General features: G+C 43.0%; 1 protein-coding gene across 1 annotated transcript; it reads left to right on the top strand.

Moving 5' to 3' along the window:
- The first annotated feature begins 1,543 nt into the window (after nucleotides 1-1,543).
- On the top strand, nucleotides 1,544-18,882 carry LOC146964900 (matrix-remodeling-associated protein 5-like). Its single transcript, XM_085764741.1, has 11 exons — nucleotides 1,544-1,750; nucleotides 1,994-2,123; nucleotides 3,719-3,960; nucleotides 5,090-5,241; nucleotides 6,051-9,598; nucleotides 10,848-10,989; nucleotides 11,744-11,879; nucleotides 12,399-13,622; nucleotides 13,757-13,964; nucleotides 14,835-15,056; nucleotides 15,250-18,882. The coding sequence occupies exons 1-11, from the start codon at nucleotides 1,572-1,574 to the stop codon at nucleotides 17,392-17,394; spliced, it is 8,328 nt and encodes a 2,775-aa protein (XP_085620867.1). The 5' UTR covers nucleotides 1,544-1,571; the 3' UTR covers nucleotides 17,395-18,882.
- The last annotated feature ends 4,263 nt before the right edge of the window (nucleotides 18,883-23,145 follow it).

The raw sequence follows: 23,145 nt of genomic DNA, 5'->3' as shown, positions 1-23,145 counted from the left end.
CTGCATCCTCTGACTGATAAAAGAGAAGCCCGTTTATTATGAGGTGAATATAGAAACTGAGGGAAGGAATTAGAACATTTACAAGAAATGGTGTGAAACACGTCGCGGCTGATCGGGAAGATGGCCATCTCTCTCTGTCTCTGTGGCCTGCACGCAGTGGAGTGGAGCAGGCTGCAGCGCTCTGTCCTCTCCAACTCGGTTCTTACTGAGTTTCCATAAAGCCCCTCCTAGGACAGACCCCTCTGCCTGAGCGTCACTGGAAGTTCACTTCAGTCCAGTCCCCCTTTCCTAAGCTCTAATACACACTCACACACAAACATCTACTGTTATCCTCACAAACGCGCACAGACACACAGACGCGCACTCACACAGCGCCAGACGCCTTTGCAAAAACTCCGCCTGCCGCTTCCCAGCGCTACTTTTCATTCCAGTAGCCGCACAAGAAGACCTGAGGACCTGTTGGATCTTACCAAGATATTCTTTTCGTTTTATATAATTTTTAAACCAAGTTATCAAAAGTGTTACCCAACTACTTTTCACGTTTTCTGTTGCTTTCCTCTGTGACAGCTGAGGTGACAACTTTTTTTTAAGGGGAGGGGGGGTCTTCTTCGCAGTTGAGCAATCTACGATCTAATGAGTGAATAAAACGGTTAATTGCTTATCAAACCTGCGATCCGCACAGTTTGGATTAAAATCAACATTTGACGGGCTAAAATGAATAATTCCGTGAAATAACTCACTCCTCTGGACCAAAGGATTTCAAGGTATATATATATTTATCAGCCATGACCGCATTACAGTAATCTAGTCATCTTTGAAGCTTCCTGCCTCTTAACAGTCATTTACTTTAATTTCTGTCGCAAGTTTAAAAGCCTCTTGCAGCTATAGCTCTACAATTGGTTTGGTGAATATGAATGTTCTAAGTGCATTTGTGCGTTTATCAGATAAAAGGGAAAAGGAGAGAGAGACAGAGAAGAGGAGTTTCTGTGAGGTCTGATTTTTCATCTCTCCTTTTCCTCTTGCTTATCAGTAAATCCTTCCTGCACTCAAATGTTGATGAATATTGCAATGCATCTGTCATTGATTGATTGATTGATCGATTCATTCATTCATTCATTCATTCATTCATTCATTCATTCAGTCAGTCAGTCAGTCAGTCAGTCAGTCAGTCAGTCAGTCAGTCAGTCTGTCTGTGTGGAAAACTCAAAGGTCTGTTCTGTTTGGGACAGGTGCAGTGTGTCAGTATGGCTTTAGTTTGGTTCTGTAGAGGGTGTCATGTACTGTATGTAGGCTGCAGTCTGTATATTCCCTTGAGTCAAATTTGTACTTTATGGTTGCATAAATAAAACTGACTTGACTTGTGTGTGTATGTACAGTATGTGTGTATATGAGAGAGAGAGAGAGAGAGAGAGAGAGAGAGAGAGAGAGAGAGAGAGAGAGAGAGAGAGATTCCCATCTGGATTTTGGGACTTAGTTGTCACCGTGGTGCACTTTGCTCTTCTCCATTTGTCATGACCTCCTTTTTCTCTCTTGGCAGCTATAATCGTAGCCTCTCAACTTGTGGAGTGAAGATGTATCGGAGTGTGTGTGTGCCTGCGGCTCTCCTGGTTATCGCACTTGTGGTGCCCGGTGGCCAGTCCTGTCCTAGGAGCTGTAACTGCTACCAGGCCAACGAAGTCCACTGCACCTTTCGCTCCCTGCTCACTATCCCTCCTGGCCTGCCTGCACACACACGACGCATTAACTTAGGGTAGGAAAGACATATACACATACTTTAAGTCATGAAAGAATAAGTACACACCTCTTAACACATGCACATACACAAGAGCTAATCCAAGCTTAAGGGATTCACCTTTCAAACACACCCACACATACTTTGAAATCAAATGTTAAACTACAGTTAAATAGCAAGCCAACGATGGAATAATATTACAGTATATTTGTTTGCACATAAATGTATAAGGTCAGTGTTGCTGTGTCTCTGCTACTCTAGGTTCAATAGCATCAGCAGGATCCATGACAGTTCTCTGGCTGGGCTAAAGAAGGTGGAACTCCTCATGCTCCACAGCAATGACATTCATCATCTCCCAGATGCAGTATTCAAAGACATGAAATCACTGCAGGTAAACAACATGAATTATAGCTCCTTTTCTTTATTTTGGAGTCACAGAATCTGAATGAAGATCATTTCAACTTGAACATTTTGTGGCAGGGGCAACAGGAAATAAGTCTTCAGAAATCTTCTCATTTTGCACTTCTTCCATATGGAAGCACTGTCGATCTGTTTCTTCATAGCAGGCAACATTGAAAGTATCCTTAACTGTCCTTTGCCAAACCGAATCAACAAAGCTGGGTCCTACAATATATAAATAAACCCATGTTTATTCACCTACAGTATAGCTTCAGATTCTCTGGAAAAAAGGGTTTTTGCAGAACACAGATGTGAAAATCAAACCTAGAGCAAATCTTCACAAAGTCTACTTTAATCTTCCTCCAGCCTCAGGCAGAGTGCACCACACAGGGGCCTTGTTCTACTTCAGATGTACTTTGCTGCAGAAAGCTCAGCTCTTAAACTCTCTGCATGGGTTGCACTTGTAGTTTCCAGTCTGCACAGCTCCCAAACAATGAGAGATGAATATATTAAAATTGTTTGACAGAACAGATTTCAGTTTTTAACATGAGGATTAATGTAGAGATTATCAAGATTAGCTTTTGTTAAAAGGGTTTGGTACAATTTTGAGAGGATGCCATATTGATGAATGAGCCCAGCCATGCCCTTAATAACAAATGGATTCATGGATGGATCAATTTTACATTTGATCTGTAAAACTAGTATGCAAATTGATTTAACAGTTTACGTGATTCCCTCCACATTTTCAGCACTTTCCCTAATTTCTGTACAACTAATGCATAATTTATGTGACATCATTCTTTTCACTGCTCAGTGACAAGGAAACACTCTGGACACTTTTTACGGCAACCTAAGGGCAGAGTTAGCAGTCCGTTGGGAAGTGATATTACTCAACAAGCAATTGTTCCCTTCATCTCCCAGGCAGATGCTGATATATTTGCCATTGTGTGATAATAGGATCCATATTTCCATGTGCTGACACGGTCATGTGCTAGATCTGTCAGCAGCTGGAACTCTTCCAGCTAAGTAGCCTCCCTGGAGAGCAGATTTATCATAAGCCACCTCACAGCAACGCAATCCCACAACCTGGTTTTCATGGTGTGCCTCCTTAAATTTTTGGTGGGTTCTGTGCACATGAATAGAATAGTAATAGATCCCCTCAAGTCTTCCACTGAGGATACAGGGATAAAATTCATATTTGAAATGTTGAAAACCCCTAGTGCTAAAATATCCTGTTTAGTTTTCCTCGCTTTAACCCAGTGGAGTCACAGCAAGAATATATGTAGTTATGTGGTTATATGCCATGGGCTATTTTATCAATTTTAACATCTGAGTTGGTGAGCTGCAGGAAATATTTCCTTATACTTTTAAAGTTTACACAGGATGCATTCAGCCATTTTCACTTACAAATAGTTTCTCACCCAGCTCATTCCAATTCTCCCCACATCATTTGTCATAAATTCAATTTTACAAGCATGTGGTGTCCAGCGACAGACTTATGATTGTAGCATAGACTTGGTTTCTTCGTCAAGCTTGACGTCTTCTATTTCATTTCTTCCACTCACTTCATTTCCTCCGCCCCCACAGATACTAAAGCTGAGCTATAACAAGCTGAGAGAGATCTCTTCATCTCTGACCTTCTCTGGCCTGACCTCACTGCTGCGACTGTACTTGGATCACAACCTCCTCCAACATATCCATCCACGAGCCTTTCTCCAGCTGCCTAGCCTCAGGCTGCTACGTCTGCAAGGGAACAGGCTACATCAGCTGCACCCTCACGCTCTGTGCACGCTGTCCCTCCTGAATACGTATTACTTCTCAACACTCAGGTGAGCTTTAACATTTCAAGCACATAATGTGACAATCATTGTTGGACTAGTCACTATATATTTCAGAATACAGCTTTAAAATCAACCTTATAAATCCACACTAGTGGCTCTGATGGTGAGGAAAGTGAGGAATGTTTTCAACATTTTCTACTCAAAATAAGGAGATCACATTACTTTATTTTACGTAAATGGATCTGAGCAAGTCTGGCGATGAAAAATAATAAAAAACACATTTAAAGTCAAATGGAAAAGAAGAAAAAGTCCCAGATCTGGTAATATCAGAGCCAGTCTACGATACAATATTAGAAATTCTCTGGTAATATGCAGTACTGGACTGACCCTTGTGAGAAACAGTGTAATGGAAAAGTGATATTTCCAGCACTGGTTATTGATATTTAAAGCTACACTAACTTAAATAGGAAAGATTATTTGCTAAACTATCCTACATTTTTACCTTAACTAAACTTTGGAGTAATTGTGATGCACTGTGACACAAACGCGCCCTTTTACCTGTAATCTCTTGTTTATGACAGATAAGACTACACATAGTAACATAATAAATAATATATAACATTAGAAAAAGAAGAACTTTATTTGTCCCCATAGGGAAATTGGTTTTCGGCATAACCGTGGACATTTCATAGACACCAAATTAAACTCAATATAGTGACACACAGCATAAACACACACAGACACAGTACCATAGAGCCTCCTCCTCACGCCTTGAGTTAGATGCAGAGTGGGGAGAGGGAGGACTGGAGCACTACTGCTGGAGTACAGTAGTACACAGCAACCCTCCTCTCAGCCAAATGCACATGGCCGAGAGGAGGGTTAGCAAAACAGCGGAAAAGCGACCAGACATGCATAGTTCCCCTTTAAGTCACTCCCATGTCTTTGGTCCACTTTTACTACAACTGCTGAGCCTGAGTGTAAGGCCGAACATGAAGGTGGGGGTGATGATGAAAGTGATAAAAATGATGGATGATTTTCTTACCTCTAACCTGTCACCTTTCACTCCCACTCACACATCGTTCCCTCCATTCCTCAATGACATTGGTTCCACCTCTGTATTCTCCCTCCCCCTTTTTCATCCTAATCTTTTCTTTTTCTCTCACCCTCCCTCTTTCAGACACCTCGACCTGTCCAACAACAGCCTAACCACACTGCCCAAAGACATCTTAGCGACAGCACCTCTGCTCGAGACCCTCGTGCTGCAGGCTAATCCCTGGAGTTGCGATTGCAGGATGAGCTGGTTTCTTGCTTGGAGTTTGTCTCACCCAGGTGACTGACATGCCTGAAACACCATTTGTTTTCTCTTGTTTTCCCTCTCCTCACACATGCATTCATTTTACTTTTATGCCTTTGAGCCTGTTTAACACAATCAGAGATGCAAAAAAACAAAAGCTGTTAAAGCAACATGTAGGTGGAGCCAGTGAATGAGTCAGAGGAAAGAGATAAGCAAAGATGGAACGGTGGGAATGGATTTAGAAACAGAAGGCTCCTGTTGATAACTCCACACTATAAACAGTCTACAGTAATAACTAAAATTTAAAATGTCACACCCAGCCAGATGACAGTGAAATTGGATAACTTTACTTTCTGATAGATCTGGCTTTGTTCTCTTGACGCTTTTGACTTCTCTCCACCTGCTCTTCATCACACACTCTTTTATGTTTCATCTCATTTTCTGTATGTCTTGTGGCTGTTATTGAGATGTGAAAGAAGGCTGGACCGTGAAATGTTTCTCATTGATATGCCAGCCTTAACCTGCCATGACTAATCCATGATGACAGCATTGATGTGTGCAGGCAGCTGAAATATAGGCTAATGATTGCTGTGTTATAATGAAGTGACGCATATTTCTGATTCATGAGCAGATGAAGCAACCGTATGTAATTAGTAAGCGATATAAAGGGTAATGAATGCTTTGAAAGAACTGCGTTGTCTAATGTATGACACCAATAATATCTACTGATTGCTTCAGTATGCACTAATGTTTGTATAGTTGCTATGATGTTATGTACAGTTGATATGCCAGTGATTTCAGATCTTTAATGACATCATTTTCTCTGTCTCCCTCCTTCAATTAGGTTTAATGAAATGTCCCGGTGGCCCTCAATGTCCGACCTGCGTGTCGCCCACTTCCCTTCAAGGGCAGGGCTTGTTTGATCAGACTGACCTATTGTGCGCCTCGCCGGTCATCCTTTCCAAAGGAAGAGATGCACGTTTGGAGACAGAACACAGTGAAATCCAATCAAGTGAAACCCTCAGAGAGCCGTTAGGTAGTGCCTCTGTGAGTCTATCAGACCAACAAGGGAACAGCGTTGATCTGAGCTGTAACGTCACTCACTCCTCTGACTCTCAGGATATTGCTCCTCCTCCAGATCTCTCCCTTTCTTCCTCCTCTCCCATTCCTCTGGCTCTGTCACTCTCGCTGGAGTGTCCCGTGGAGAGAGAGAGCTATGAACAACTTTGGAGGATCCTGGCTTATTACAGTGAGACTGCAGTTCGCCTGGAGAGGGAAATCATGCTGGGTAAAGCCCCGGCTCTGGCCTATCGTTACCGGCAGACAGCAGAGACGGAGGGATATTATCACACTGGAGTGAAAGCTTCTGTTAAAATCAGACCGCAGTGGTTACTACAGCCGGCTATCAGCATCCAGCTAAACAGAGCGCAGTCTAATGGAAACAAAGTTCACCTTATATATTCAACAAGGGTTTCTGCTCACCCTGGCCCGACCTCAACGTCCTCCCCGGCCTCTAACCCATGGGTTCTGATTTCAACTAGTCAGTCTCCCACAGCAATGACGACTGTATCAGGCAGTAAGGTGGAACTTTCCTGCTCTCATCTAAGTTCTGGTAACGCCAAAGTACAGTGGATTCTCCCGGATGGATCCAAGCTCAACTCCCCCTCCAACAGCCTAGATGAAAGGGTCAGGGCCACAGACTCTGGTTTGCTTCTACAAAAAGTGCAGCTTTCAAATGCCGGGCTTTACTACTGTGTAGTCCAGGCTGGCGGGGATTTCGATGTTCTCCCTGTGCGCCTGGCAGTGGAGGAGTCCTCTGTACCTCCTTCAGGAGAGGAAACGGGACCCCCCATTACTGCACCTGTCAGAGAGCCCGTCAGTCTGTCCTGCAAAGCATCTGGTTCACCAGCACCGCAAATGAGCTGGGTGTTGCCAGATGGAAATATCATACGGCCTGGATTATCTGTATCAGGAGGACTCACTCTCCAGCCTAATGGGAGCCTGTCTCTGTCTAACCCTTCTCTGAGGGATGCTGGTTATTACCGTTGCATTGCAGTCAACCATTATGGTAGTGACTCCATGTCTATACAGTTGGAATTAAAACCAAAACATCCCCCTCCGCTTAGGACTTCATTTCCCAGAGGGCCGCAGTCAGCGGCTGGCCGGTCAACTAAGATTCGCGCCCCTTTACTGCGCCAGATGGAGGAAGGATCAGGCGACGAAGGGGAAGAAGAGGAGAGAACTCTTGTTGGCAATAGGAGACGTCCAGGACTTCGCCAACCTCCTCCCAACAGGCGTTATCCATTTGGAAAACCCAGAAGACGTGGGCCTATCAGAGAGGGCCCCCTGAGAAGAGGAGGAGGGCCTTCGTCCTCCACTGACCAGAGCAGAAACCGCTTTGAAAACAGACACAGAGTGACCACAAACAAACAAAGACTAGACCCAGAGAAATGGGCTGACCTACTTGCTAAGATTCGTCAAAAGACCGCTCACACTAATAACAGCCAGCCCATCACAGCAGGAACGCCCACAGTCGAACCAGTGGGGAGAGACACAGACAGTGACACAGCAAGAGACGAGAGACTTGGTGATAGAGAGAGAGGTAGAGCTCAGGGAGCAGGGGTGGAAGCAGAAACTGAAGGGTCATCTGTTGATGACACCGTTTTACAAGAGGAAGGCCTGCAGCCCATCCATCCTGTTCTCACAGAAACACAGACACACGGAGGGACAAAAACAGACACAGAGATAGAGAGAGGGACAGGGAGGTCAACGGAAACACAGACAGGCACGGAAAGTGTGAACCCAGGTGTGCCGACAGAGACAGTGACAAATCCCGAGGCACAGGAAGAACCAACTGCATCTAGGCCGATTCCTGGAGCTAATGAAATTGTCCCAGAACCAGCTGAGGGAGACGGCATAGGACTAAACCGAAACCTATCAAGAACTAGGCCTCAGAACCCGCGGCAAGGACTCTCGCCTAATTTGGTTCCCAACTCTCGACCTCAAAGCCCTTGGAACGCACGCAGGAGGATCGGACAGCAAAGACGAATCATCAACAGACCCAGGGTGAGACCTTTGACCCCACCCCGACCTCTACCTGACCCTACAAAGCAGAGTTCACAAACCGTAACACCTGACACTTCAACAGATAAAAGTAATATTCTACTTCTGGTGTCAACAACCACATCTCCAACTATTTTGTGGACCAGAAATGACAATTTTAAGCGTGCTCCAAACGGTGTGGCACTGAAACCTTTGTCTCTTGATGACTCCACCTCAGAATCTGCCTCCCCCTCTGCCACCTCCTTCACCTCATTATCTTCCTCTCACACAAAGACACATATAGACACGATGACTCACTCAGCTGCCATCCCAGACACTGCAGAGCCGGGTGACTCCAACACAGCGACATCAGCATCCACTCCCTCCCATGTTGTGACTTCACTGACACGTATGACAGATACACACACCGAGACCCACACGCATGGCATACACACACAGACAAAAACACACATGGCCACCAACAAACATGACGACAGACCTCCAAACAAACACAGTGAGGAGCAGGAGGAGGAGGAGGAGGAGGAGGAGGAGGAGAGGAATTTTTTGGGAGTGCAATACGAACCCCAATTCACCACTCCCGCTCCCTCTCAAACCCCTGTTGTTTCCTCCACAGTCTCCATGGCAGCTATAGCTACTATTGCAAAAACAACAACAGCTTCCACAACCACTGCTCCTTTAACTAGTTCAGCTGGGAACGCTGTTACCAGTGCATCAACGACTACAACTAGTGAGGACACACTCCCCACAACAACTACTCCCATGACAACAAATCCCATCACTACTACTACAACTACCGTCGTTCTTCCAACATCTACTACTCCTCCAACTACCTCTGCTGCTACCAGCACAAGTCCCATTCTTACGTCTACTACCCCCACTACCACCTCTACCACCACTTCTACTACTACTACTACTACTACTACTACTAGTATTTCTACTACTACCACTGCTGCTGCAAGTACAGAAAACACATTCAAAGCTATTTCTACAACTCCTAGCCCCACTACTACAACTACTACTTCTACTACAAACTTTAGAATGAACACTTCACCCGAAACTTCAACCACCACAAGGGCATCTACATCTATTACACCCACTACTACTACTTCTACTACTGCTACTACTATCACGATGGTGAAATCAACAGAACCGACCAGAGAGAGGCCAAGTACTGGCCAAGTGAACCCCCGGGGGAGACCCGTTTCTGGGACTCCAAATCAGAGTCGGTCACCTCCTGACTGGAGGAACCCTGGAGCTAATGCTATTCCTGATTCACACGGCAGTCGGCCACGATGGTCTCCCTCCCCTTCGCTCCCAGCTGTCCCTGGGGTGAGTTCAGATCTATTCAAGTCATTTGATATTGATATTTTGTAGTTACTTTTAACCAAAATGGGCCTTAAAGCAAGCAAATACATTACAACAAGACTAAGAGTCAAGCTACTGTAGAACCAAAATTTGTTCTTTATTTGTTAATCTAATGGCGAGACCAGCTAATGTTTCCCCATTTATCCCAGTTTTCAGTCATTCATCCGATTACTCATTTCCTAAAGTGCACTTTTAAATGTAGTTTGCAGCTCATGTGTATATATAGCTATTCTTCTTTGTTGTCAGCTAACTGGAATTCCAATGAACATTTCTTTTCTAAGTGAGTGCTGGCTCAGAAAAGTACAAAACATACACACACACACACACACACACACACACACACACACACACACACACACACACACACACACACACACACTATACTTGACTGTGAAAGCCCTCGGGCAAAAGCTTAGCAGAAAACGCAATATAATTCTGAAAATAGTCTAATCTGTATCCACATGACCTGCTATTAAACCTGAGGGATGTTTATGACAATTCTTCAATTTCATGGATTTTTCAGAGCTCTGCCAGTGTCCTTGTCAGATCTAAAGAAGAGATGAAAAACACATGTTCCACAATCAACAACAATTTGTGTTTTTAGAACCTAATCCTAAGGGATTTAAAATAATCAATTGTTAATTAATTTCCAGAGCTGTGTTGGCAAGTCTCTGCAGACCAAACCACTAGGTTCACCACCACTCAGTCTTTCTAAATCTGGCATCACTGTCATGCTGTATTGCATTTGTATCCTCATTCCACAACCACACTTTAAGTATTCACAAAGTAATTACAAACTTTTTACAAAACCCTTTACTTTATGAATGTACATACTGTATCTGTGTCAGTATCGGCCACTGTTTTTTATTCTGATGTATGATCATCTGTGGATGCAACTGTAAGCTGTGTTTTGAGTCATATACATATTTGCTGCTTTTGTTTTGGCCAGGAAAATTTGTCATATACAGAACACTTGCTTTATTACATTATGAGAATAATGCATTTTTGTGATTAGACATTTATTGTGTTTTATTTATTGATTTTTCCTGCAATCTCATGCTGTGTAGTAGAACTTTCATCTTACCACTTTCTTATGTCACATTAATTATATTCATTTAATTGTTAAAATATTTGAATAATTTATTGAAAGGAGTTCTCATCTATATCATTTATCACTTTATTTATTAACTGTTTTGTAAATCTTTTTTCACAGGCCAAAGTTTTGAGATCCAGACCAAGAATTGCAGACCCACATTTCAGGACAGTGTCATTCCCTGCAGAGAGCACTGCCAGGCTGGACTGTGAAGCTCAAGGAGAGCCGAAACCCTCCATCACATGGACCAAGGTTGCCACAGGTACATGCAGGCTGCGTAGACACATATTTTCAAAAGACACCTCTAAAAAACATGAATGTTAGGATTCACTTTTATGTCCAGTTGATATTTGTGCAAAATATCCACCAGGTGGTCTTTCTAATTTGTTTCAGGGACTGGTGTACAAACAGATGTAAACCTGCTCTCTGGTGCAGACTGCAGATATATAGTTTTAATTATGCAGGGAAACACAGAAATGCTTATATAGTATATATAAATCCAGTATCATTCATACAGTATGTATATGGTTAAAACTTCAGGTTTGTATTTGTACATTTTGTTTGTGTTTATATTCTGAAATCACAGATTAGCAAGGTAAAATCAGCCTAAACTTTTAAACAGTCATGTACTATAAAGGAATGAATATGAACACATTTTACATGAAATAACCTATTAACACCCATCATTACGCTGGCATGCATACAATAGGCTTTTCAGGAGCTTTCCATGTGGGAAAGACATATTGCAGAAAAGTAATGGAACATTTTGTGCACTGCATCACTGGCTTTTCTTCACGCTGTGCCACTCAACTTGTCCCCGTTCCTCCTTTCCTCTCTTGTTTCTTACTCACTCTAACTTTTCTTTCCTAATTTGTCTCTGTTTTCCGCTCTCTGGCTGCTTGCTGCTGCTCTCTCTTGCTGTCTGTTTTGTCTGTCTGACTGTCATGCTCTCTCTCTCTCTCTCTCTCTCTCTCTCTCTCTCTCTCTCTCTCTCTCTCTCTCTCTCTCTCTCTCAGGAGCAGTAATGTCAATCCACTCCAAGGCTCAGCGTTTTGAGGTTTTGCCAAATGGCACCCTTGTTATCCAGAATGTTCAGCTGCAGGACAGGGGCACATACATCTGCAGTGCCCACAGCTTCCTGGGTCGTGACAGGTGAAATTATCGATTCCAGTTATGAATCTTAATACTATATCATGTGTTATAACAAGCACAGGGTATAGCATTTTCAGTGTTAATTAGGAAAGCCTAAGGCAATATGCAGTTTAATTATTGAGTATGATGTAGGTTGTGTTAGTGTTGACTTTCCCCACTGAGTTTTCAAAACAAATGAAACTTATCTGATGCAAACACAGTTACAAACCTTGATGTACTGTTTTTAATCAGCATCACGACTTATGCAAATATCTCTGTTTGGCATCTGTCAGTAGGATTAGAATTGTGGAAGAAAGTTAAGTGAGCATAAATTAATTGTGTGTAAATGAATTATGTTCCATGTGCACATGTCTCTATCAGGATTTCAGTGTGAATTATCGATGTATGCCTATGGTTGTTTTCTTAATGACATGTCTGATTTGTTTTCACTTATATTCTACATACGGTATATGGGATACTTTGCATTGGTTGATGTGTTGCCGTATTGAGCATGTGTGTGCTGTTGCTCTTCCATGACAGGATGCTAACTACCCTGGAAGTGTGGACCCGCCCACCTCGGATGCAGCTGCCGACTTACAGAGAAACCACCATTCATCAGGGAGGGGAGCTGCTCTTGCAGTGCCAGGCGGAGGGTGTTCCTGCCCCTCTGCTGTCTTGGGTCCTGCCTGATCGTTCCACCCTGACGTCCGCCACCCCGTCTGCCAGCCGCATCATCATGGACACAAATGGAACCCTCCACATCACAGCGACTTTAACGAGTGACCGGGGAATGTATCGCTGCGTGGCCTCCAACTCGGCAGGTGCTGCCAGTGCCTCTGTGCGTGTACACGTGTCCTCGTTGCCCCCGGTGATACACCAACCCAGAGAGGAACACCTGCTCTTGTCTCCAGGGAGGCCTGTGTATGCTCACTGCTCTGCCCGAGGTGCTCCGGCACCAACTCTGCGTTGGCGAATCCCAGATGGGACTCTGGTTCGCCCATCCCAGTTTCTCCATGGCAACCTCTTTGTCTTGCCCAATGGGACGCTGCACATTCGAAGGGTTGGGCCAAAGGACTCAGGGAGTTATGAGTGCACGGCAAGTAATGCTGTTGGAGCCGATAAGAGAACAGTCAGGGTAGAAATTGAAGGGGGAGCAGAAGGGGGCAGAAGAGAAGGAGGAGCAGGAAAAGACCAGGGAAACACTGTTGCTACTGAGAAACCAATCCCTTCATATTCACTTAATAAAGACAGAACTTTGTCTGTCCCTAACCGCACCACAAATCCATTCAACTCCCCCAAACTTTCCCCTCCACTGCTCTCTGATAGATCAAGGACCATGCCACTCATCCCGAGCTCCCCTCTACCCCCGTCCTCCCCTCACCGACCCACTGACACTAACTCACCGCCTAAAATCAATGAAAAAGTCACTGCCTCCTCAACACACTTGACCAACACCAACAAAACAAAACTTTCCACTTCCTCCCTGCCCTCCACGGTGCCCACAAATAACACCAATGTCTTACCCACTGTTGTAAACAACACAAGATTTACTTCTTCTTCTCCCTCTGACAAAAACAAAGTTTCTGCTGTGCAGCCGTTGCCCATCTCCCCCTTCAGTATAGCCCGGATTGTCTCTACATCCCCCTCCATCACTACTGTCCACTACGGGGGGATTTTGCAGCTCCACTGCTCTGTAACTGGCAACCCAACCCCTATCATCATTTGGAGGACTCCCACAAGGAAACTGGTGGATATGCACTTCAGGTACAGAGGATGTGGGTTTGTGGGAGAAAAAGAGATAAATTAAATTTTCTTAATGGAATAATGACATCATATTTTTGTGTCTCTTCTGTTTGTGTGTCTTTTTTTGTTGTTTTGTGTCTGTATTTGAACTAAAGTTTTGACCGTCGCCTCAAGGTGCATCCTAATGGCACCCTGTCAGCCCAGGCAGTGACAGAGAAAGATGCTGGAGACTATCTCTGTATAGCACGCAACAAGGTCGCAGATGATTATCGCCTGCTGCGTGTCTCTGTGGCTACTAAGCCTGCCAAGATCGAGCCAAAACAACCACTCAATCAGATGGTTTCATTCGGCAAGCCGCTGAAGGTGAGCTAACTGATAGTTCTTGCATCTCTGCCTTTCTCCTAAAAATGATATATACACACACAACAGGAATTATTAGGTAAATTTAATATGATCATTTTTTACATACTCCTACTCATTTTGACAACCAAACTCACATTGCAGTTTGGTTGTTTATGACATCATTTGCATCAAATAATTTCAATTTAAACATCCGATTTGTGCTGTGAATCATCGCACATCACACACATATTTCATGATAAGATGGAAAATTGCACCAAACCTAGCAGAGGGAGGCTGAGAGAGATTTTCCCCACAACTAGTCTGCTTTCCACACCTCCTCTGTTTATGCTTTATTTTTTCAAGCAGTGTTATGTGTTGGGTGCATTCTATCACCGGGTGGGGTGACAAAAACCTCCACAGCTCCAGGCTGCGTCTTTGGTTGCTTTTGATCATGAAGTGCTTCATATTTTTTGACTCAAAAAGAAAAAGGAAGACCTGCCAGGTCATAGGATGTTATGAATTATGAACAACGGCCTTCAGGGGATAGTGTTTCACACATGAATATGTAACAGCTCGATGAGAAATAATGCAAGACGACAGGACACTGCATTATTTTGGGGATGTGTTTCCCTTCATTTCTTAAAATTGAAACATTTTTTAGCTTTTAAATTGCTTTTTTTTTTTAAAGGTTTCTTAACTTCTGGTTGTTTACAACTGATTGAACAGGAAATACCTAAATATACAGGACCCAGATATAATAGTCTAAATACACAAGAGTGTGTTACTCATTACAAACATAAGAATTTGTTTTATGAGAAGTTTTCATCACAATAAAAGGTGCACAGTATTGTAAAGATAGCATGATTGGAACATTGATCCTTGTCCCTGCAGGTGGACTGTCAGGCATCAGGCCTGCCTGACCCAGCTGTGCGTTGGAGTCTACCAGATGGAACCATGGTGAACAGTGTGTTGCAGGGGGAGGACAGGGGCGGGCGAGCACGGAGGCTAACTGTGTTTGACAACGGGACATTACTGGTTCCAGCAGCCGGTATGGGGGAGGAAGGGGAGTACACATGTTATGCGGAAAACCAAGGAGGTCAAGATACCATGAAGGTAATAAAAACATTTCTATATGAAGATAACTTGCAAGTTTGGCCTCAGTAGAAAATGTTATATATGTTCTATAATTATTATTCTGCTTTCATTTACTTTGGCATATTTAGTAATATTTTAGTCCATAGGCTTTGTGTTACGGTACATCAAAATAAAACTGCTGATTGTTTATGTTACTTATTCATTCCACAAGGTCAAAGTAAAGGTCATGAAGACATCTCCACCAACCATCACGGATGACAGAGGCTACCATGTCATCAAAGTACGTCTGGGGGCAACTGCCAGAATTTACTGCCGGGCTACAGGAGATCCTGCCCCAATAGTGACGTGGTTCTCCCCGGCCCACCGCATCATCCCACAAAGTCGGGGCTCTGGTTATTATTCAGAGAGGGTTGTGGTGGTTTCGGGTGGAACTCTGGAGGTGCGTCTCGCCCAAAATATTGACACGGGAAACTACACGTGCCGAGCCAGCAACTCAGCTGGGGGTAGGAGCATGGTGGTGGGCCTGGAGGTGGAAGCTCTAAACTATGGAGTGAGTGGCCAGGTGGGAGGAAGAAGTACTAGCAATGGGCCTGGTAGTAGCAGATTAGGGAGCAGCATTAATAATGCAGGAATACGCCAGTATGGGTTTATCAATGGAGCCTCAAGCAAGCTAGGTAGCAATAACAGCAGCAGTAATGGCTATAGTGATAATAATGACAGGATAAGGAACACTGAACCGAACACAGGCATTCACACAGCAGCCAGTGGCTCTAATCCTGCCTTGAGGAGTGCAAGTCAAAATGGATTCACCGGACCTGTCAGTGGGATTACAACACAACTTGGCAGGAGTGTAATCAGTGCTGGGGTGAGCAATACAGGCATTAAAGCAGATAACACTGGGATAAGTAGAAATGGAGCCGGCATTGTGAGCAGTAGTAGTAGTAGTAGTAGTAACAGCGTGGGTAACAGTCACATCACAGTTAGAGGAGCAAGTGTAGAAAAGATTTCTGCGACTAATAACAATGAAGTTATAGCAGGAAGGGCTAGTAATCCTGCTAGCAGCGGTGACACTAATGGCAGGGTAAGTGGTATTTCTAGAAATGTTGCCATTAGCAGCAGTGGGTCTAACAGTGGAGCTGGCACAGGAAATTGGTTCCCTCAGAGTGGCAGTGTAGCTGTGACCAGTACTGACAGAAGGAATAGTGCTGTTGTAGCTGCTAGTAATACAGGAAATAAAAACTCTACAAACGCAGTTGTGGGTGTGGTGACGACAGTGAAGCAGCGAGTGGCGAAAGGCCAAACTGTTCTTTTGCCGTGCCCCTCCCAAGGCTCCCCTCCCCCCCGTCTGGCCTGGCTCCTGCCTGGCAACGGTGTGCTGCCAGCTCCTTACTATGGCAGTCGACTCACTGTGCACCGAAACGGCTCCTTGGAGCTGCGTGGTGTGCGGGCGAGTGACGCCGGGACCTTGGTTTGTGTAGTTAGAGGTGAGAGAGGAGAGACGAGGATACAGGTGGAGCTGGAGGTCTCTGAGGCCCAGGAGGAGGCCAGATCTCCACACAGGGGAGAAGCTGTGGAGAGACCTGTGCAGAAAAGTGCCGGTTTAAATGAAGCACCACAATCAGGAGCCTCATCTGATTCAGCTCAGACGGTCAGCTCGAGGATACCTGAGAAGATTCAACCGAGAATCCCAGTTACTCAGAAGCCTCTGGAGAGGGGTTTACCGGCTCCACCCCACTCAGCTGGCCCTGTGTCACAGCCGACAGTGAGCACCAGAACAGCCTCTTTGGTGAGCATCATTAACGGAGAGACCCTTCGCCTCTCTTGTCCTGCTCCTCAAACCCCAGGATACACCCAGGGCTCTCTCTCATGGACCATGCCCAGCGGCAAGGTGCTGTCTCGGGGTGAGAGTGAGGACTCGGGCCGCTACGTAGTCCAAGAGGATGGAACATTAAAAGTACAACAGGCCTCTGTTTTCGACCGAGGCACCTACGCCTGCAGATCCACCAGCTCCGACTCTTCCTCTGTTTCCGTCATCACGGTTCCCGTCATCATTATCGCCTACCCCCCACGGATCACAACAGGTCCCTCCCCGGTGACCTATACGCGGCCGGGGGTTGCTGTGGAGCTGCCCTGCCTGACCACAGCAATCCCCCGGGCGACAGTGACTTGGGAAACACCAGACCTGACACAGCTGAGGATGATGGGTCAGGCGCGTATCTATGGCAACCTCTACCTTAGTCCTCAGGGCTCCTTGGTGATACAGAACCCGACAAGTAGGGACACTGGGTTTTACAGATGCACCGCCAAAAATGTAATAGGAGTGGACACCAAGGCGACCTATCTGCATGTTATATAATGAGGTGCAGCACACACACACAGACACACACACATGTAGAAAGACAGAGACACCACCGGTCTTCTGTGCTGGTGAATGAACTGCTCTGCTGTCCCTCATGCCCAAAGCAACTGCAAAGCTCCGTGCAGGAGATACTGTTGAATCTCAGAAAAGACACTACTAATTTTCAGTTTATGTTTTTATAATGTGTGACTTTCCCCACACTGTATAGTTTTCATATCAGCTTTGGAGTCATCATGGCTTTGTCTCTGCATGAACAACATGTGTTTAAGGGGGGTTGTTTTATGTAGCTGGTGGGACACACATAAGCTGTTGTGTGCTTCTTGTCTGCCTGCCAACATAAAACATTATAAGAAGTTCCAGAAAAATATACAACAGATGTAAGATTGACACAAAAATGTAAATACCCACTAACATCAGCTAACTTTTCTTTCAATACTGGTTTTGAAATCCTGCCTTGACCAGGACCAGGCAGTATGGACAAAACTGCTGTATCAATCAATAACAATCCAAAAACAGAACTTTGATGTCTGTGTTTAAAATACATTTTCAGCAGTTCAAAAATCCTATGCCTTATATATCATTTTGCACAATTTTGTATTGTGCTCTATACTTAATAATACAAGACCGTAAAAACAAAGGTGCTAAACTCAGTTGTATTACTTTACTTTGCATCTGTACATTTCCATAGAACTGCAATGTATTATACTACGGTATACAATATGTCGATGAGTCATTGAATATCAACGTATCAAGATAATATCACATGACATGAACCTCTTTAATCTTGTCATTATTTCTCAAATGCTGCAACATTGAATTTCATTCACAAAAATACACTTTGATTAACACATAGGCTTGATATTTACCTTTTTAACTATTTAAGTACTTTTTGCATTTTTTTTTATTTATAAACTACAAATTTGAAAGAGGTTGGATATTATATTTTGGTTGGATATGTTGTTGTGGTGCACATGTAGCAAACATGAACTTAAATTGACTGCCTTATTGTCATTGTATATTGCATTAAATCTGAAACACATTGTGATAACAAAGGACTTCAGCATAATGATTCACCAAACGCAGCTTCTTTTAACACCTGACACTGTTCTACCACCATCGTCGGCGTCTCACATTCTTGATTGTATTCCTTTGGCATTACGGGATTTGGTACAAAGCATTCATGTTAACACAATAGCCAATTATTCTTTGAATGGTCTTTGTGATTGTTTTGATATACAGATTGTATAAATGTGTGTCATTTAAGAGTCTCCCCAAGTAGCTCGTATCTCCACCATTTTTTGTTTGTTGTTATCATTTTGTCCTTAAATTATTTGTCTTGTAAAGACTCTGTTGTAAGACACCAGTGTTTTGTCATAAAAGGAGAAATTATTAACTGTCATTATGTATGTTTGATGTCTTAGTAGCCTTGATGATTGTCTTCTATATTTTTAACTGCTTCATTTTATAAATAAAAATGGAAAAGAACTGAGGTGTTTACTTCATAAAATGTTGATGTTATGAGTGTGTGTGTTTGGGTGTGAATTAAGTCAGTGTGAGAAAAGAAAACACCAAGTGGGAGTGAAAGAGTGAGGGAGGAAACTTTTCCTTGAGTATATTATGAGAACAGAAACTCTTTATCCCCAGCTCAGCTGTCAAACCAGGAAATGGGGTCTTAACTGTAGATGAGACACATGTTGATGACATCATATTTCTTCCCATGGAAATTAAATGAAACTCACGACAGCCTGCAGAGCACCACTATGCACCACCCTGTGCTCACACCTGCCAGGGGCTGTTTACTCTGTGTAATCCACTAAATAGCCTAACAACACTTTAATTTATACACTTTATATGAGGGGAATGCAACCCAATGTTTAACTTATTAGTATGAAAGTGTAAAACTAATATCAGCTACGGCAAACGATACAAGGTGTGGACAGATGAATGACAGGCAAAACATTGCTAGTTGCTAGAGCATGGTCTCTGCTGGTAAAGACCCTACACGGAGGATTTATTACAGAATGTTTTTGTTTTCTGAGCTGTCAGCAGAGCCCTGTGCATACTGTAAACACCACACCACTTTTAGACCGTTTTTATTTTCCCTGCTGTGAACCTCTCCTCCATCTCTATTTTTACATTGTACTGTGGAACAATGGTGTCAATCAACACTGTGCTCAAAACTGATGACATTTTGTGTCCAGATGTTGGCATTTTTATTTACTTTATTAAGACATGTTGTGGTGTGAACATACTGTGCTGCACACCCAGAACGCTGGTAGAATACAGAGTGCAGTGCACAATACAACTAGGACACAGCCCATGACTACGTCCACAGACCTTGAGGCAAACACCAGTCACTTGGCTAATTTAGCACTCCTCCACGGTCCACCAGTTGGCCTGTGGCTAATTTACATTATCTTATTGTTCATGACACAAAGTTGTTAAGTTCTGTTTTGCCCTGACCTAAAATGAGCTCTGGTGATATTTGGAAGCAGTCGGTGTGCATTCTTTAAAACGCTCCAAATGTTTTAGTACCAGACCAAATGCTCCATAATGAGATTATTTAGTCCAAATGAACATAGTTAGTCTAAACTTGTTAATGTCACTTGTCAAACATTGTGGAAAAATGAGAGTTGTTGCACTACTGAAAAAACAACAACAAACAAGCAAAAGTTTGAATCTTTGCAGAGCTGAACTCTATTGATGTAAGGTTGTTCACAGATCAAAAACAATGCATATTAAAATCATTGCAGTGCACCACCCACTAATTTAGGCAGTTTGGGCTGAGTATCCAGAGGGAAATATAGTGCAGAGGAGCAACATCAGAGTTCTGCTTTGTGCTCCACTTTTGAAGAGGCCAGTTTTCTGTGGAGGATTCTCATGTTTTGAATTACCTCCTTTATAGTGTTGGAGCATTTCCCTCCATTGTGCCACATTGATTTTATGGATCCATGTTTGTGAGCCACTCTACCAAATGCATTATTGTTAATCTTTCTTTCTTTCTTTTTTTTGTGCTGTTGCAGACTTCTAAGCTTATAACAAACCAGCAAATAACACCACATGGGTATTTTATTTTGCCCATATTTTACCCATATTTCTCCTCAACTTTTGACACAAGGAGTTTGCAAAATGGGTAAAATGCTGTAGTCGGAATTGGACCGGCTGCAAATGAATAGCAATAGACTAGACTTGTTTTGACTGTCTGTCAAATCCTACAGTAGCGACTGTAAGTATTACCAAAACTGTCTATACAAATTTGATGACCACAAGTTATCAAAGCTTTTCATTTGCACTAATGATCCACAACCCAGAAAAAGTGCATCAGCCTCATTGCTGTCATTATTAACTGGGATCATTTATGTAATAATAGTGTACGTTGGAACTCCACAAAAGCAAATGTGTGTATGAAAAGAACCACAGACCACTACACCACACATAAACCACTCTCCCTCTACCTGGGAACTCAAAAAGCACACAGAACGCTTTGTAATACAAAACACATATTGCAGCTACATCTGCTCATATTTTGCATATTCACATCAATGGTGTCATCACAGATTAGTCATGCAAACTAAATCTGGCATATCAACAAGACGTATGTCACAGTTCACCCAGCTTTCATGTTTGTATCACTGTGGAAAGACAGACACCAGCTAGTCATCTGTTTCTGTGCGCGCTGATTTTTCTGTGTGTGTTTAAATAGAAAACAGGCAGTGCAACTTCTTTTAAAGGCCTTTTTTCTGCCCTGTAAAGAAACTTAATTATACTTTGCACCGAAAACCACATGCACTCAGGTGGGATATTTATTTCAAAATGTACTCTGCTACTGATTATCTGCAAAAATTGTAATCAGTAACGTAATGGTTGTATTACTCAAGTTCAGGGACACAATTTAGACCAGGGAAGTATTCCGCCGCCCACAGAGAGGCCTCAGACGGCTTCATTACTTTAATGTTCCTTTACCACAACAACACATTTTGGAGTGAAAAAAGACATTTTGATGCCTCATTAGGTTTGCCCATTATGAATGTGTTTTTCCAATGTAATTTTGCTACTCCAAAAGAAAATATTAATGATATGAAAATATGAAAAGGGTCTGAAGCCTTTCATTTCACAGTAATAATGATTATATAACTGGAAATAATTTGAAAATTATTCCTGCATGGAAGAGCGCCTGGGAAAAGCAATGCTTAGTAGGGGAGACCGGGGTTGGTTGGCTACAGGGGTTGGTTGGCACACCCCTGTTTTCTGGCCTCCTGTTGGTCACAGACTCACAAATGTGACATCAAAATGATCATCTGTTTGAGCTGCACTTATCTAGTTTGTTAAAACATCTGAAAATTACTCACTTTTTTGCTGAGGGCAAAAAATCTGTTTTTTAGTACCAAAAGTAAAAAATTGCCCCCCGCACTTAAAGTGTTATAAAATTGCTTTGGATAAAGATATTGGAAATGTGTTACTTCCAGTTTGTAGAGATAGGAGTCAGCTTCAATTTGATATGAAACTTGAAAGTCTTTGATGAGTGATGTTAACTGGGCAACATCATATATTCACAAAAGTGGGTTTATTTTGGTCGGGGTTGGTTGGCACACTTATGTCGGGGTTGGTTGGCACACACAAACCAACCCCAAAATGCAGTATACATATATTAAATGTGATTAAACATAATTTCATACAATTCAGTGCACTGAGTGCAAGCAATGGGCACATGACTTATGCAGTGAAATGGGCCACAAAGCCTGTATATGCCAATACTGTAATTCCAGTGATTCTATATAGGCCTTAATGTAAATAATCTGCTTCCACCCCACACAGCAAATCTAAAACACAGTGAGATGGAAAGACATAAAAATACAAAGAGGTGATATGCTATATTTAAGAATAAATTATATGTTCATTGAATATTTTCTCTTAAAAAAAAAAAAAAAAGAAGCTCAAATCATTTACTGTTTAATGTTCTGTGTACGTGTTATCTTGTTTGTGGCCTTAAATGCCCTGTTTTAGTGTTATACATGCAAATATATGCATGCACTATGCTATCTCCTTAAATTTGAATATATTGGAATTAAATTTCCAATTTATTATTATATTGGTTGCTTCATCCATTCATTTTTTTTTTAAAGTATATTTTTCGGCTTTTTGCCTTTATTTGATAGTGATGACAGTAGAGATAGACAGGAAATGGGGAGGCAGAGAGAGGGGGAATGACACGCAGGAAAGGTCTGCCCGACGCGGGACTCGAACCGGGGACGCCCGCGGCGAGGACCGTAGCCTCTACATGGGGCGGCCGCTCTACCCACTGCGCCACGCACCGCCCCTCATCCATTCATTTTTACATTGTGCCAACCAACCCCATGAAGTGTGCCAACCAACCCCGTGTCGGGGCTGGTTGGCACAAGTGCGCAGTATGATTTTATTCATAAATAAATTGATTTTAGAATATAACTGTGGACATGGAAATGTGTTTAGTTAAAGCTGACACCTTAACCTTTCATTTGATGCTGGTTTGAGTATTCTCACATAAATGATGCCAGAGTGCTATGGCAAAGAGTGAAAAGTGTGCCAACCAACCCCGGTCTCCCCTACTGTATATGACATCTCTGCCCTATGGTTTGAGATGCATGAATGTTTTTTTATATATTACATCAACCTCATTATCTCTTAGTAATGCATCATTTTAAAAGCAGATTTAACTCTAGCTATACCTGTTATCTGTTATTTCTCTTGTGGAAATTAGTGTGTCATTCT

This window comes from Trachurus japonicus, chromosome 21, assembly GCF_045865225.1.
Source record: "Trachurus japonicus isolate A0001 chromosome 21, Traja_1.0".
NCBI lineage: Eukaryota > Metazoa > Chordata > Actinopteri > Carangiformes > Carangidae > Trachurus > Trachurus japonicus.
This window is presented reverse-complemented; position numbering and strand designations above follow the sequence as displayed.

Bases quoted from the DNA above. Each gene is read 5' to 3' on its own strand.
- LOC146964900 (XM_085764741.1), top strand. From the start codon at position 1,572: ATGTATCGGAGTGTGTGTGTGCCTGCGGCTCTCCTGGTTATCGCACTT. The intron at 9,599-10,847 runs GTGAGTTCAGAT...CTTTTTTCACAG, and splicing joins CGCTCCCAGCTGTCCCTGGG to GCCAAAGTTTTGAGATCCAG. The intron at 11,880-12,398 runs GTGAAATTATCG...CTTCCATGACAG, and splicing joins AGCTTCCTGGGTCGTGACAG to GATGCTAACTACCCTGGAAG.